We start from the raw sequence: 18,326 nt of genomic DNA, 5'->3' as shown, positions 1-18,326 counted from the left end.
TACTAGTCCATTTGTTTCTTAAATCATTGGTACCTCATCGTATGGAAAACTAAAATATATTTATAACTTAGTAAAATTTAATTTGAAAATATAGTAATGTTTCCAAGATTATGGTGCCATATGCACAACAAAACTAGAGTGAACATACTATGCACAAATGAAAAAATTATATTTTAATCATATTCTGTTTTAGATATGTATTGTATTTTGTATTAATTTGATAGTAGTTTTAATTTACATTTAAATAAATTTTATATACAAAGGAAACTATTATGAAAGGAATAATTACCTGCCTACATAGAAATATCTAAAATATTCCATAAAGTTAACTTACAAATTATCTTGATTTGCTACCAAATATAAGCTTAACTTACCCTTACATAATATAAACTTTAGATTTCAAATTACTAAACACATTTAAACACATATAGAAAAGCGTGTAGTGGTATCAATTTTTAAGACTCATTTCAGGAAATTTTTTCATTGGTCATATGAATAGTAGTGTGTAGAAAGAAAATTGGAAGTTTCTTATTTTAAATAATTTCTGGGTGATCACTACCAAATTGTATTAAATATTATTACACTGAATAAAAATTGTAAAGTATACCAATTTTCAGAACACATCTGAGCTACACACATAAGGTTGGTAGAAATATGACAGTTTTTCTCTTTTCCTACAGAATGGATTTGTAATGTGTCGACGGATGGTCTGTGACTGTGAAAATCCAACTGTAGATCTCTTTTGCTGCCCAGAATGTGACACAAGGCTTAGCAGTCAATGCCTCCATCAAAATGGGGAAACTTTATATAATAGTGGTGACAGTTGGGTCCAGAATTGCCAACAGTGCCGTTGCTTGGTGAGTTTACCTCCTTGAAATAAAGGAAATCACTAAACCCAAAATCTCAAGTAGGAAAGCTATATTGTTCTCCTCATCTCTAATACTCAGGACCTGGCCACATTACAAATAGATAAAGTGAGCCTGTTAGAATAAAAAGGATAATTTTTGTAGAATCAGTACAGGAGAGGAAAATTCTGAAGTAAATGTTCATATTTCTTATACTAGCAGCCCTGGAAGCAAAGAAAAAACATATGGGATGCATGCTGAGAACAAGGGGAAAGGGAGGACAACAATGGTGGTGGGAATGCCCCTCATTCAATGTCACTATATACCTAAAATTTTACTGTGAATGATTTTTAATCCACTTTGATCAAAATAAAAAATTTTATAAAAAAAGAAATTTTCATATTTCTGCTTTCAGGAGTCTCCTGAACTCAAAAGAAAAGACTTCTCTGGTTTCCCCAGTCCCGTCCAATTTAAGCTTAGATAACTATACTTCAATCAATGTGATGTATTGGGAAAAATTATTTTTGAACCAGTAGAACTATTGTTAACATTATGTCAATCACACAGACAGACACATACATAATGAAATCCCATCTAAGCATGGTGTGTTGTTGATATTCTCTTAAGCTACTATTGTGGAGAATTTTGTGAGGAGGAAAGAAAGAACCTCTTAAGTGATGTTCCATAGAACATAGGTTTTGGGTTAAGCAGGTTAGGAATTTAATACAAGGATTCTACAGCCCTGGTGATCATTTGGGCCTTTCTTGCAATGTTTAGGGATTTCTTTCTCAAAGTACCATGTAGTTCTGAGTATTGAATTTGATTCAGCTGCATGTAATCCATGCACCTGAACCCCAAAATTCTATATCAGGCCCCTAATGGGCACCCTGTTTAACAAAGTATCTGAATATAATGCTAAACTTATATATATATATATATATATATATATATTTGGTTTTTGGGCCATTCCCAGCAGTGATCAGGGGTTACTCCTGGCTCTATGCTCAGAAATTGCTCTTAGCAGGCACAGGGGACCATATGGCATGCCGGAATTTGAACCAATGATCTTCTGCATGGAAGGCAAACACCTTACTACCATGCTATCTCTCCTGCCCCTAAACTTAATTTTTTACTTAATATATGTATTTATAAAATGTCTCTTGAAAATATGAGTCAGAGTGATAGCACAGTGGTAGGGCATTTGCCTTGCATGTGGCCAACAGGGGACAGACCTAGGTTCAATTTCTGGCATCCCATTTCTCCCTCAAGCATGCTAGGAGCGATTTCTGAGTGCAGAGCTAGGAGTAATCCCTGAGTGCCACCATGTGTGGCCCATACCCTCCTCTCCCCACCCCCCCGAAATAAAGTCTCTTGAAAATAGGTTAAAAAATAAAGGGCTGGGGCCAGAGCGACACAGCACAGCGTTAGGGCATTTAATGCCTTGCATGCAGCTGCCCCAGACGGACCTTGGTTCGATCCTGGCGTCCCATATGATCCCACAAGCCAGGAGCGATTTCAGAGCATATAGCCAGGAGTAATGTCTGAGTGTCACCGGTGTGGTCAAAAACAAAAACAAAAACAAACACACACACACACACACACACACACACAAAAGCAAAACAAAACGAACACACACACACACACACACAGCCTGAGAATATTGATTTAGTGAGTAAAAATGCTAGCTCAGTAAACATGAATTTTTTTGAGTTCAAAAATTCTCAGGGGCCGGAGAGATAGCATGGAGGTAGGGCGTTTGCCTTTCATGCAGGAGGTTATCGGTTTGAATCCCGGCATCCCATATGGTCCCCCGTGCCTGCCAGGAGCAATTTCTGAGCCTGGAGCCAGGAATAACCCCGGAGCACTGCCAGGTGTGACCCAAAAACCACACACACAAAAAAAAAATTCTCACATACTAAGAATCCTGGCAACTCTTCTATTTGGGATCCACAGAAAAATAGGACCCAAAAGATGGTTCAGTATCTTAAAAGGCTCCCACTCAAAAGTGTGAGGCCAGGAGAAAATCCTCAGGGCCATGCATGTACAGTGGTGATTTTGACAGTCACACTGTCTAATATTGTAAATTAAATTAGAAAACAAATAAACCTAGATAAAATACCCATATAAAGAAGAAACCTACATCTCTTGATCCCAAAGCCTAAGGAGAAGGGCAGAAAAACAAAAAGATCACGCCAGGAAAGAAGCGGATGGGAAAGGGGAATAACAGGGAAACAGAAGTCAGAGCTTTGGGTATACTGATGATATGGGAAAATTGTATATGTGTAACTGTAACATCCAAGGCCCAGACTTAACAACACTGAAAGCATGATGCCTCACCTGCTTCTAACAAACATGATGTGCCTGTCAAGGTAGCAGGCAGGGTTTGTTAGTAGGAGATGATGGAGCATGGGAATACTGATGAAGGGAGTTGATACTTAATGGGATTAATTTAAAAAAATTATATACTTAAACTCAATTATCAGTAACTTTATAAATTGCAGTTCTTTGATTACATTTTAAAATACAATGTTTTTACTTCTGAGCAAATCCATTGTTCTTTTGCTTATTTTATTAGTAATGTAAATGAAAAATTGATATGTATTAATTAATATAAAACAAATTTGCACAGACTTTACTTGTAAAGTTTTAACTAGTTTCCTTCCTAATTTTCTAAAAGATAGTTTAAAGGCAGTCCTTTGTTGTTGCTTTTTCTTCATTCTGTCAATGTGAAAGTCAATTGAAAGTACAAGGTTAATTCTGTACCTGCAGAAAAAATTGGAGATTCAAATTATGAGCAAAATAGTAAGCAGATGGAAGTTAAATTTTAAATAGATCCAATTCACACAATTTTCTTAGTAGAATAAGAAGATGGTTGAGGGGCCGGCGAATTGGCGCTAGTCAAGGAAGGACCATGGTTCTATCCCCTGGCGTCCCATATGGTCCCCCAAGCCAGGGGCAATTTCTGAGTACTTAGCCAGGAGTAACCCCTGAGCATCAAACGGGTGTTGCCCGAAAAACCAAAAAAAAAAAGAAATGAAAAAGAAGATGGTTGAAATTAGTTTCTAGTTTATCTTTTTCAAACTGACAATCATGAATATAAAACAAAAAAAATGTCAAATTTCTATTTTGAGTTCATTTTCTTATAAAGGGTAAAATAAGAATTTGGGGTGGGTTTGTCAAAATAATTAAAAGAAAAAGTAATAATAATTATTCATCGTGGGAAATATTGTTATATGTAAACCTGATTATTTTAAATGAAATTATTTTTTCTTTTGTTTTAATCTTGCTTTTGTTTAATTCCAAAAGTTTTAAGATTCAGCATCAAAATAGTTATAGTCACTTTAATAGGCATTATGTAGATGAAATCAAAAGTTAATTAAAATTTAACATTTAATTAATTCAATCAAAATTTACAATGTTGAAGACCTGACTGAAAGTCATCAAATAAATTGAGCAACTGTTTAGTGAACTCAGTGCTTCTTCCCTCTCTGCCTCCTTCCATGTCCTCCTCCCTGTCCTCTCTTCTTTTCCCTCTGCCTTTTCACATTTCCATCTAGCAAGGAGAAGTTGATTGCTGGCCCCTGCCTTGTCCAGAGGTGGAATGCGAATTCAGCGTCCTCCCAGAAAACGAGTGCTGTCCTCACTGTGTCACTGATCCCTGCCAGGCTGACACCATCCGCAATGATATCACCAAAACTTGCCTGGATGAGACGAATGTGACTCGCTTCACTGGATCCTCTTGGATCAAACGTGGCACGGAGTGTACTCTGTGCCAGTGCAAGGTAAAGACCATTAGATTCCAGTACTTGGCAAAAAAGTACGCTGGGCTCAGCAATATATTAATGTCTTAACCTGGACGATGGAAAGCTTTTTGCTTCCTATTTATTACTTAAGCAGAAGTGGGAGGAATGCCATTCAGTTTTGTTCTTGCCAAGGCTGACTCATAGGGATGCTTCAGTGCATACTCAATGGTCTGAAACTGAATAATCCTTTATTTATGTCACTGAAACAGAAAGGACCTACTTAAATTACCCTAAAATATCTAACTGTGTATGCATTAAGGGAAAGATTGGCAAAACCTCCCAATTTCATGTCTCTATTTTCATGACAGAAAACAGTATTTTTTAATTGATTTTTATCTGATACTCTTAAATGATGTCTTTTAAGATTTAACAACAAAGCAGGTATCTTTCCAAAGGGAGGAATCGATATAAGAATAAAACGAGTGTATTTCTTATCCAGTTGTACTGAATAATTGATCCAAATATTATTGAGCTGAATTATTTAAAATGTTTGTATTGTATTTTATTCCTTCAGCTAGAAAAGTTCACTGAAATACTATATTCATTATGCTTTTTATTTTAATAAAAACAAACGTTTTAGATGTTTATGTAATATAGACCATGTATAGTTTGTAGATCGTGATGAAGTTGGTAGTATATTATGATTCTTCCTGAAGATTTATTTAATATTTATTATTGATCATAGTCATAATTTTGGAATAAACTGGTAAAACCAAGTCTGGAAGATTTAACAGCAGCAGAATGATGCCAGATTCATAGTATGGCATAGACAATTATCTATGTATGCTGTTTCTTAAAATGAGTGTTTTTATTTTAAAAATTGAGTAATTTAAGTCATATTCACTTAATAAAAATTCATGCTAATATGATTATCTATTTTATATCCAAATTTATAGCTCTTTCAATTGGTACAATTTGAGAATAAGGCAAAAACTTTTTTGATTAAGGTTTTTGATGCTTACTGAAAGTATATCATCAAATTTAGGTTACTTTTACCAACAGTGTTGTGACTAAATAATAATGTTGCTTTGTAATACATGTAATAAGTATGTATATATTGCAGTGAATAATATATAGAACCTTCAGTGTTTCTGGACAACAGATATAATTTCTGTGATTTAGTTCCTCATACTCTTAATTTATATCATTGTTTTGAGCAGGGATAGGCAAATCTATCAGAGAAACAGTTTTACTTATCTTCGCATCATCTACCCCTTATTCATTTTAGCTGATTAACACATTAGTTGAAATACAACATAAAGTATATCATGCTGTTTCCAGACATAGAAAAAAAATATGATATAACTCTTTCTGGGAATTATTGCCTAGCAGTTTAGTGTTGAGAACTGTATTCAATATGGCATTCAATAGCCATAAGTGCCTATTTACATTAATCCTAAAATTAAACACTGTTAAAATTTAGTTGCTATGTCACATCAGACACATTTTATGACCTAGACGAGTTATACATAAAGTGGGTCTCATAATTTTTATCACTATAAGAATTAATTTGGGGCCAAAGAGATAATACAGTGTGAATGATGTACTTTCTTGAATTGCAAGTGATTGACATGGGTTCCATCCCCAATGCCGGAAATGATCTCTAGGTCACTTCCTGGAGTATGTCATGAGCATAGAGCTATGAGTAATCCTCAATGTTCAGATACTACAGGGAGTGGCATTAAATACAAAAATATTATAATAATAAAAACAATTCACTTTTACAGTCATGAGAGGATAGGTGGTTGCTATTCCTACTAACTACTATTTTCAGTAAATCATATTTTAAGTTTTTCAAGGCACTATTTCTTACAGTGAAATAAGCAGCTGTTGCATATGTAACACGAATGTCTTAAAAATTCTAGTATTCTTGCAACTCTCTAGTGCATTCTGTGCTTAAGGTTTTTCCCATTAAGTACTCAGGGAATCTTGCAGTGTTATACATCAAATTGGCATTTTCCTTATCCCTTGACTCTCTGTCCTAAAACCTTGTTCTACTTTTTATTTTTGGTGGGGACATACTATAGTGGTCAAAAGTCTGCTTTATAACAAAAAACTACTCAATAGTTCTTGCATTTTTATTAGATGTGACAATATTTAAATTTATGAGATTAGTCTACTTAAAATTCTATGTAATTTTTTACAGTGTCACAAATTTTGCCATTTTTATTGATATCATCTGTTTTATAATGTATTTTAAAATAGACATTTTTATATTATTTTAATTTTTAATTTTAATCATTACTATCATAGCTGTAGTGTATGTATAGATGTATTTTACAGTATAACCTGGCCACAACATTCATTATTATATTACTCATATAAATGCAATAATTTGGAAGCATTAGAATAATATATTCTACTTATATATATCAATATCAGATAAGTTAGAATTTATGTACACTATGCACTGTAAGGTTGAACATTATTGTTTTTGTCTTTTTCAATTAGTTTTTTTCCTTTGACTTCATGAAATTATTTATATTGTAGTATAGGTTTCTTTTACTTGAAGAATTTTTTATTTCATCTCAATCACTTGTTTAAAATATCTCATCTTAATGCATGTCTCAGCATGCATTAATTACCAAAAATCCACTCAGCTACTGAATTGGATAAAGGAATTAAAATTCATGGTGAGAAAGATAGTGCAGAAGGTAGGATGTTAGCTTTGCATGTAACTGACCCATGTTTGATTTTGGGCTCCATTTAAGGCCCCCTGAGCCCCATCAGGAGTGGTCCCTGGGCATAGCCTGATATAGTGCCAAATAAAATTTAAAAGTTATTGCACTACTAAGTAAAACATTCATATAAAATTTCATACAATATATAAATTTTGTTAACATATTATCAAGTTTTTAATCATTCCATTTCAGGTTTTATAGTGTGTACATATAATTACTTGCTAATTCGTATAATGAAATATGATTTAGGAAATAGTATAGCAAATGATTCCCTAAGGTATGCTGGTAAGCTTTCATAACCACAAGAAAACATAAAATGAGAGTCACCCAATGTACCAACATGGGAAACAGATAAGTCAATTATATTTTAATAAGGTTAAGGAATTGAAATGCCACGTTTATATTTCTGCATATATTAAATATTTATGTTCTTTTTTCTTCTTACATATTTGAATCTCCATCATGAGGCAAGTACCTTCAGTTTGAGTAACTTTCTTTACCTTTTTTTTTCTTATTGCAGATCTAGTGATAACATATTCTCTTAATTTGCTGTGATCTGGGGGTGGTCCCTGTAAATAAAAACAGTTTTGGCAGGCAGCTTGGAGATACTAGATAGAAGACTGCCAGACTATCCATGTTTCACTCTAAAAAAATTTGAAGTGATCTGAAACTAAGAGTGTTTAGTTTTTTGCAAGATATTTTTTTATTAAATAAAAAGGATTGAGAGTTGACAAATAATGTTAATATTACTTTAAAGGTGGAAATCTTTAGTCTTCTAATCTTTATAGTTTGCAATGGAGACTTAGCTATCTTTCGTATTTTTGTCAGCCTATGTGAAATATTCATATTTTTGGATAATATTTTTTGGATATCCATCCACTTTGCCCATAAAGTCTCTTTTTGACTTCTCTTTTTTAGAAAAGTTACATTAGATTATTTAGGTCAGGGGTCTTCAAACTTTTTAAAGTGGGGGCCGGATTACGGTCCCTTAGAGAGCTGGAGGGCCGGACTATATGAGCTACTAATTCCTACTCACACTGCACATATCTTATATAAATAAAATGAAAACCATTTATAAATAAACAGATCACGCACCAGTATTTCAATGGGAACTGTGGGCCTGCTTTTGGCTAATGAGATGGTCAATGTCCGGTTCCATATTTGTCACTGCCAGCCGTAACAAGTGATGCAAGTGGGCATCAGTTAACCTTGATCTGGTTGGAGATGCAGATGTTTCATTCTTGAAAAAGTCTGTTCACAGGCATAAGTGCTACCAAAGATGGTTACCATTTTGAGTGCAAGGTTCCTGATATTTGGATATACACTGAGTGTATATGCTGGCAGGTATCTTAGCAACCAAACAGCGCTCACTGCCGTAGTTTGAAGACCCCTGATTTAGGTCAATAAAAAGCGAGGGACTGTGATTATTCTCTCTGAGCTTTGCTGTGGTTTTTACATATTTAAGTTAATATGTCTCATCCAATTTGAGAAAATATTGGGCATGATTTTACTCTCTTGTTTTGGGGTCACACCCGTCAATGCTTAGTGTTTAAAATCCTTTCCCTGTGCTTAGGGTTCACTGCTGACAGGGCTCAGGAAACTATACGAAATGCCAGCCCCACACAAAGCACCTTACCTTTTATACTATCTCTCTGGTCCCATCTTAATTTTTCTTAAAACATGTTTCCTTCCAAATTATCTCCCTTCGATTCTTCTAAGACTCCAAGTATGCATATCTTATATAACTTAACTCCTATTCTGAAGGTCACGGGATTTCCACCTTGTCCTTTTACTCTCTGTCTCAAAGATAGAATAAATTTCTATTGGATTGTCTTCAAATTTGCTATCTCATCTGTCAGTTTAATCTGCTCTTAAGTCTAGTTGGTTCATTTTTGTTCCAGATCCTGTATTTTCCAGTTTCCAATGTATCTTTTAATTCTATTTGTACTTGTATTATCCTACTGTCATTTACTGATTTGCCATACTTAAAATATATTGACCATTTTTATACCTTTCATATAGAAGTATATATGCATATAGGACACTATAAAATCTTCATCTCCAAATCTTCCCATCATAATTATATTCCCCCCACATCCATTCATTTGCTACTGTTGCTGTAATTTCTAAAGGTTGCACACTGCAGTGCTCGCATGATTTCAATTGTGTGTGCATTTGGTGACAGCCAGCGATCATATTTTATTGTTTTGCCAGACATCATAGTGGCAGTGCTAAGGATCATTTTGGTGATGTGGCCCAATGATGTGGATTAATTCATAGCTACACTGCTTGCAAGGCAGACTCTTTATCCTTTACCTGAACCCTGGATTATTTTTTAGTTTCTATCCTCCCATTTTTGCTCCTAAATAGCAATGATATTTTTTTTACATTTTTGAACACAGACAATAATTTTATGACTTATTAGATATCATCAAATACACACATTTTGGACTTTTCACCTCAATTACTCTGAAGATTACTGAGTTTTGTTCTAAGCAGTTACAAGTTAAGGACCATTCACATCACTTAAATAAACTTAGCTGTAAAATGGTTAGACTTTCAAATTCATATCAATTCTTAGGCAAATCTTGTAACTTGATACTCGATTTTAATTATGCTATTTTGTGTGTTCAGTGAAAGTCTTGAATTGTTTGCCAGTTCTTTCAAATGTGTCAGGTAAGGGATTATAAAAACTACTACCCACTGTGCAACAGCATCTGAAATCTTGGCTCCGATATTTCAGTATTCAAACTTAATTGTCACTCTTTAGAATCTCTTTGCAGCTCAAAGACCAATTAAGAATTTAAGATGTTTCTCTGTTAATTTTCCCCTACATAGATCTGTCTTCATGCATTTACAGCCATTCTTAAAAGTTTCCCTCTGACATCTGAGTCTAGAAAATTACTTTCTATTCAAAGTCATACAGTTTCAGGGATGGATACTTTTGGGAAGTAGAATACCCCTCACATTGTATTGTCAGTAGATTGAAAAATAAAATCTCTATCTTTGAGTGTGATGATAGAGCTGTATTTTGCCAGTGGAGAGCCAAGATAAGATTGTTATTCTCTCTCAGTTGGAATAAGAGGTTGGCTTCATAATTTAGAAAAATATGAGGATTAAGTTAAATTATTAATAAATCTTCTTAGATACAGACAGGCTTTTACCCTATTTAGTGGGCTTTAAAAAAAAGCTAAAATATCCTAAGCTTTTCTTTTTATGTCTTAAAAGAACAGACACTTTTTAATTTGTTGTATTTGAATATAACACATTCCAGTAGGATAAAGAACATTATCTGAGAGAAAATATATAATAAGGTGTTTTAAATTAAGACTAGCCTGAAATATAATCCCATTTTTAAATCTTAGTTTGGATATACTAACTTTGAGTTCTGATGATCATTTTATGAATCTAAAGAGTGTGATTCTGGAAGTGATCTATGGGGAATAGTGTGAGGTTGAAATTATTGAAAGTGTCTGTCAACAAGTCTGCATTCAAGAAATAAAATAATAGTATCCTTGTATATGTAATAGTAGTAGTAGTAGTAGTAGTAGTAGTAGTAGTAGTATAATACATTTGTTTATATCTTGTTAAAGAATAAAAAGACTAAAGTCAGAGAGATAGCATGGAGATACGGTGTTTGCCTTGCATGCAGAAGGATGGTAGTTCGAATCCTGACATCCCATATGGTCTCCCGAGCCTGCCAAAAGTGATTTCTGAGCATAGAGCCAGTAGTAACCCTGAGCGCTGCCAAGTGTGACCTCCCCGCAAAAATAAATAAATAAATAAATAAAAGAATTAAAAAGTATGAATAATAGATATGAAGTTCTTTTAATATTCTCTATTACATTTTTTCATAAAAATGGATTAGGCATATCTTTTCCTTCTCTATTTTTGTTACCTCATGACCACACTGTTTTATTCATCAATCTAAAGTTCTCATGAAATTTTTCAGTTCCTTAAAAATATAACCTGAACATTTTATTCCTTCTGTGCCCTTGAGTTACTTTTTCACAGTTTTCTTATGTTTTTGATTTAAATGTCTCCTTCCTTGATGAATATCCTCTGAGAATGAAATCTAAATAGCCCTTGATAGCTAAATAGGTAAATAGCTAGCCCTTTATTAGTCTTATAAAAGTACCTATTTACTTCTTTACTACCACATACAAATTTTAATTAATTTTTCTTGGTATTTGCTAATTTTTTGGCATTAAATTATAGTCCCCACTCTATGAGAATTTATTCATTTATATAATCATACTGTACTCAATACACCTTTTGTAAATGAGTAAATAATAGCAAATGCTCTATAAGATGATGCCCGGGTTAAATAAAGCTAATCTATTATTTTCCTAAGTAACTATGCATGAATGATGTTATAGAAATCAATACATGTACTTAATGTCTTCAAAATTCACATCAGATTTTTTCCTTCTCTTTTTTTTTTGTAGAACGGCCACATTTGTTGTTCAGTAGATCCACAGTGCCTTCAGGAACTGTGAAGTGAACTGTCTTCTGGATAATTTTAAGAAGGTTCTTTTGTTTAAGACACCAAGAAAAGTTAAAACTTAACATGGATTATTTTGGAGCAGCTGAGTGCAGCTTTGTTAACAGCTGAGTGAACTTTCAATAATGAAATTTGCGGAGCTTAGAAAATCATAGAAGGAAAATTCTTGGAGTAAAACTACACCAGACCTCTGCCTCTGCTGTGTCTGGCATCAGCTTGTAGAAGAATGAATGTGGAATAGAAACAACATCATAACCTCTGAATTTAAAGCCTGAATCCATCTCATCTTCAATGTCTCCAGTTTCAATAATGCGGAAAAGTTTTCAGTTAAGTTTCCTGCTGCAGATGTAAAATGCAAGGCAGTAAAAGAATTATATTTTCAGAAGCGAAGCAAAGAACCTATAATGTGTTATGTACAGTAAAAACTCTGGAAAGAATCCTAAAAAAAAAAAACATTATTGTAATGATAAAACTAATTCACAGGCATGGTTACTTAATATTTTCTAACGGAAAAGAAATCAGCTCGATTTCCTTGTTTTACTGCCCTTAACATTACTTGGTTGAATTTGTTCAGTATAAGCTCGTTCTTGTGCAAAATTAAATAAATATTTCTCTTACCTTATAATATATCAGTGTTTGTTTAGTGTTTTTTATGTTTAGTATTTTCCCACAGTTTCTAAAGCATAAAAACTGCTCTCCAATTCTGCTGATGGACAAACCCACACCATGCTATTTTCTAAGTGGAGGGTGATATAAGCTGAATTAGGAAGCATTATCATTTTTTTTTTTTATCATGAGATGCACTTTTTCCCCAAAAAGTGTGACTTATGGAGTGAATGTTGCCTGGAGCTGAAGCCTGAGTGTAGGGAAAGAGAGCATTTAAAAACTATGTGCATCTTATGGTGGGGTGCATCTTATAGAGTGAAAAACACGATCTATAATTTAATTAGGAATTAGGACGGGTCATAGATGCCTTTATTCTGCCTATTTAGCCTTTCTCAATCACCTGTTCCGCTCAGTTTTATACCCTGGAGTCTAACATATGTAGACTTTTAATTGTTTCTTTTGTCCACTGGATTGTAGTTTTATTTGACGAGTGGCAATATATTCAGAAGTAGTTGGGATCTATGTGCTGCTTTGTTCCTTTCCACCCGGCACCACTATGATTAACTATGTCTTGTTGAAGGATGTATATCCTCTCTGCTAAAATTATCCTTTCCAGGTTCTGATAACTTCTGTTTGCTTCTCACCTACTGATGGTGACAATTCTGAGAATTTTGTCCTGGGGTTATAGTAGGAGGGACAATCTGCTCTATTTATAGTTTCCCTATTTGCTGTCACATCTCTATAAATGAGCCCTTTAAGAAACATTCTTTTTTGTTTTGTTTTTGTCTTGGACCACACCCATTAACGCTCAAAGGTTACTCCTGGCTATGTGCTCAAAAATCGCTCATGGCTTGGGAGGACTATATGGGATGCCGGAGATCAAATAGCGGTCGTCCTAGGCTAGCGCTTGCAAGGCAGATGCCTTACCTCCAGCGCCACTGCTCCAGCCCCTAATAAACATTCTTTAATTAACCATCTATAGTGTGCACTTCTCTTTCTGTCAGGACTCCATATAATACACAATAGAAGAGTTTAAGGCTTGGCAATATCTTCAAAATCTAATCTTGCATTTTCATACAAAAAATTAGAGTCTGTAGGAAGCATTATGATTATACATATTAAATGCATTGATATACCAAAATGTAAGAAAGAAAAGGTGACCCAAAAAGAAATTAATATAATATTGTCTTATAAATATATTTCGCACTGAGATGAAAATATAATATAAATACAATAAAAGTAAGGTTTTTTTTTTTGGTGGGGGGGTCACACTCGGCAGCACTTAGGGGCTACTCCTGGCTCTACGCTCAGAAATCGCTCCTGGCAGGCTCGGGGGACCATATGGGATGCTGGTATTCAAACCACTGACCTTCTGCATGCAAGGCAAATGCCTTACCTCTATACTATCTCTCTGGCCCCGACAAATTTTTTGATAAACTATTTTCTTTAGATGAAAAGGGAGGTAAACAAGATATGATCAACATGGGCCATAAAAAATGGTAAATTAACTTTCAGGCTAAAACTTCACCATTGTTAAAAATACCTAATATGAAGTTAACTAAATGATAATATCTAATGTATTGATCTTTTGACATGTATAATATTTATTGAATGTATAAATTAAGTGCTTGTTTCATATAAATTGAATTTATCATAAATTGACTTTTTTTGCAAAACTAAATTTTCAAGAGAATATCAGCCAATATTTATTATGGTAAAAAGTTATTCATTCTTTAAGAGATATTATTTGATATTTATATTTCATGCCTTATACAGACTTGAAACTTTATATGAAATATTCTCCCAAGCCCGAAGTGATTTCTGAGTGCATAGCCAGGAGTAATCCTAAGCGTCACCGGTGTGGCCAAAAAAACAAACAACAGCAACAACAAAAAAGAAATATATTATGAGAGTATAAGTACATAATCTCTATACATATATATTAGTTATTTTGCTACTTTATGCCTTTATTGTTTGCTTTTCAGCCACAGCCATGCTCATGACTTACTTCTGGCTTAGGAATCACTCCTATGGGATCTGTGGACCATATAAGGTTCTGGAGCTCAAAAAGTGATCAAATCTTTGCAAGGCAAAGGTCCAGTCATTTGCATTCTCTCCTACCAAGTTTTTTTTCTTTTTATAATGGATTTTTCTTAAGGCACAAGCAGAATAAGAGTTTTATAAGTGAGCTATATTCCAGATTCATATTCTATACCATTTAAAAGAAGAGTAAAGTTGTGTGACCTAAGTATTTTTAAGAATTTAGAGACCTCATATATTGATGCATTTCAGGCCCCTGATTACTAAAGACTGCTGAATGAACAAAGAAATTTTAGAAAAGCGAGAAATAAGTGCATGCTCTTCTAAAGACCTTTAAAGCAATAAACGTGTTCAGACTCACTCTTATTCAGTTAGTAAATTCTGTAAATAATAGAGTCACTGGAGATTGCTGTTTACCTCAGCAAGCAGTAATCATTGGTTTTTTTTACAAAGTTGAAAAGGTGGTGGCTATTCTCTGTTACTAACGCTGGAGATTAGTGGCAAAATGCCCTCACTAAATTATGCCAACATATGGAAAATTGAAAACTGAGACAAATGAATTTATTTTTATTTTAAAAATTTTAATGGGACCATTGTGAGTTACAAATCTTTAACAGTTGTATGTCAGGCATATAGTGACAGTGAATTAGAGCCATTCCCCCCATCACCAGTGTCGACCTCCCACCACCGTAGTTCCCCTCATACATTCCATACCTCCACCCTTAGCACCTTAGACTACTAAAGTTGCAGGTTCAATTTATGTTTATTATAGTTTAGGTGTCTTGTTTTATTGTCCTTGACTTTGGCTTGATGGATGAATTTAATTAACACCTTTAAAAGTAGCCATGGGCTGAGCATGTGATCATGTGATCAACCCAGATTTAATCCCTGACCCCACATGGATCCCTGAATCCCTCCATAAGTACTCCTGAGACAGAGCCAGGAGTAATCCCTGAGCACCATTGTGTTAGACTCAAAAAAATAACAAATAAAGCGCACCCTTTGACCGAAATATTTATGCTCTTTATTTTTCCTTTTTTTCTCAAGAAAAAAATCATATTTAAATATAATTCTTTGGAACTATTTCACAGTAAGACATCTCATTTCTTTTTTTAAAAGACAACCTACATATTGCCTTTTTGTTTACTCTATATGTTGATATAAAAATCAAGTTAATTATATTATACTGAAATATGTAACTATTTTCATTGTTACAACAACTTGGTTTCTATTTCTAGCTAAAGTTAAGATACCCTATAATTAATTAAGATACCCTATAATGCCTTTTCTAAATTAACTGTAGATCAAAACTCTGAAACAGTAATCAATACTTTGCATATTGGAATAGCATAAGCTATTCATTAACAAAGCTGAGGTTACATGTACTAGAGAAAATAAATAAGTTTCAGTTTTCTAAACACTATTTTATCAAAGCGCCTCTCTGGTAATTATTTAGTTTTTTTCCTGAAGGTCAGGTGTTCAAAGATAGCTTCATAGACCTAGTCCTATTGATCTATTATCTATTGATAATCCCAACTATTTTTAGAGCAAGATGGTAGAATATTAAGCATAAACTGGTATCACAGAGATTCATACTAAAAAGATCCCTGAAGTCAATGAGTGAATTTTTATGTAATATACCAAGGGTCCTTGAACTAGAGCCTACAGATCACATGTGGCCCATCAGGTATTTTTGCTGCTGCTACCTGTCCTGCTTAGAAGCCAACTCACCCTGGACCTGCAGTGTGCATATGTCAGATGTGTGCCGCAATGTCCGACTCCCCTCTTTCTCTCTCTGTCTCTTGACTCCTCTTCTGTCTCATCAGGAGACCTCAAACTATGTCCAACCAAAAGAAAGCCCATAGTTCCCATTGAAATAATGGTAAGTTTGCTGATTTAACTTTACTTGTTCTTCATTTTAAATGTATTTATTTCTTTTTTAAATTACTTCAAAATAAGATATGTGCAGTTTGCATAGGAATTTTTTCATTGGTTTGTTTGGGGTATTTTTTTTGTATTTTTTTGTTTTTGTTTTTGTTTCAGGGGGCACACCCAATGATGCTTAGGGGTTACTACTGGCTATGCGCTCAGAAATCTCTCCTGGTTTGGGGGACCATATGGGACGATGGAAGTTCAAACTGCAGTCAGTCCTAGGTTAGTGATTGCAAGACAAAAGTCCTACCGCTTGCGCCACCGCTCCAGCCCCATTGTTTTGTTTTTAAACTATAGTTCGGCCCTCCAATTGTCAATTGGAATAGGCCCCTGTTTAAAAAGTTTGAGAGATTCACAGTTTCTTCTAATATTTGTTCTTATACAGAACTAAATAATTGTGTTTAGAGATATTTTGTATGAAAGATTCTGAAATGCTTTCTTGTATTGCATAACTAATTTCACAAAATATTATTGATGACATTGATAGCATGTTTTCCATTTTAAATAGGAATTTAAATATTGACTTTTAAATATTCTGAAATAAGATTGTGGCTTAAAAATATAAACAACAGAGCTCAGTTTAAGTAATTTTATTTTTCTTTCTCAAAAATCTCTAAGTAGGAAAATATAAAAAATATATATTTTTTATTTTGGGCCACACCTGGTGGCACTCAGGGGTTACTCCTGGCTATGCACTCAGAAATTGCTCCTGGCTTGGGGGACCATATGGAACGCCACTGGATCGAACCGAGGTCCCTCACGGGTAAGACATGTGCTAGGCAAATGCCCTACCCCTGCACCATCTCTCCAGCCCCTATAAAAAGTAATTTTTAAGATACTATTAAAACTGTCAGGGATAATTTTATCCAAAAATGCTTGCCTTGGGGCTAAAAAGATAGTATAGTGGGTAAGGCAGTGTGTCTAAGAGTGCTTGACTCAGGTTAAATTTCCAGTATCATATTATCCCACAAGCTCTTCCAGAAGTAATTCCTGCATGCAGTGATCACTTTAGTTTAAATTTAAATAATTACTGAATTTAATTTAATTACATTTACATAAGTTAAATTTTTTATACGGTTAAATATATTTTTACCTACCATGATTTACACTTTTACAATGTGGTAAATAATAATATGGTCAACTTATGCATACAATGTTCCATCACGAGACCCACCACCATTGTGAATATTTCCCTCCATTTTTTTCTTTGGGTTTCTTTCCCTTGACTTGCCATCTCCAACTCACTCTCCCAGTTTCACTGACCTGGCAAGTTTCATTCTGCAGAGCAATTCTTAGATCCTATTGCTTTCTGCAATGTATTGTTTTCATATTATGTTGTTTTTAAATACTCTGTATATGAGAAAGATAATTATGTCTCTCTCCTGGTTAACTTTACTCAGCGTGGTATCTTCCAGTTCCATTCATTAGCAGTAAAAGTTTTTCACAGTAAGCCATCTCAGTAAGATGTAATCCAAAATAATATTTCCCATGGTGCATTTTATTTGTAAATTTCATTTTTATAAAAATATTATTTTTTATTTAAGCACAATGGTTAAAGACATGTTCAAAATTGGGTTTCACACACCCCTTCACTAGTGCAACTTTACCACCATCATTGTCCCCTCATTTTCTAACTTCCCCCACCCCCTGCCTGTCTTCAAGACAGGCATTGTATTTATCTCTTTATTGTTGTCATGTTAGCTATTAGCGTAGTTATTTCTCTAACTGTACTTACTATTAACTGCATTGTGATAAATTTGTTATCATTGTCTGGTCTGTCCAGCCCCCATCTCTATTGTCTCTGTGTGTTACTATTTTACTGCCTTTTGTTTTTCTTAAATCCCACATATGAGTCAGACTATTCTGTGCTTATTTCTCTCTCTCTCTCTCTCTGACTTATTTCACTCAACATAAT

The 18,326-nt window shown here is 34.1% G+C and overlaps 1 protein-coding gene across 1 annotated transcript in view; it reads left to right on the top strand.

Moving 5' to 3' along the window:
• The window catches only part of NELL2 (neural EGFL like 2), a 305,773-nt gene extending 293,311 nt beyond the window's left edge, over positions 1-12,462 (top strand). The window contains exons 18-20 of the mRNA XM_049783795.1: positions 681-857; positions 4,403-4,627; positions 11,778-12,462. Of these exons, the coding sequence (XP_049639752.1) occupies positions 681-857; positions 4,403-4,627; positions 11,778-11,828 (453 nt within the window). The 3' untranslated portion in view covers positions 11,829-12,462. The remainder of the gene's footprint in view (positions 1-680; positions 858-4,402; positions 4,628-11,777) is intronic.
• The last annotated feature ends 5,864 nt before the right edge of the window (positions 12,463-18,326 follow it).

The sequence above is a fragment of the Suncus etruscus genome, chromosome 11 (genome assembly GCF_024139225.1).
Source record: "Suncus etruscus isolate mSunEtr1 chromosome 11, mSunEtr1.pri.cur, whole genome shotgun sequence".
In the NCBI taxonomy this organism is placed as follows: domain Eukaryota; kingdom Metazoa; phylum Chordata; class Mammalia; order Eulipotyphla; family Soricidae; genus Suncus; species Suncus etruscus.
This window is presented reverse-complemented; position numbering and strand designations above follow the sequence as displayed.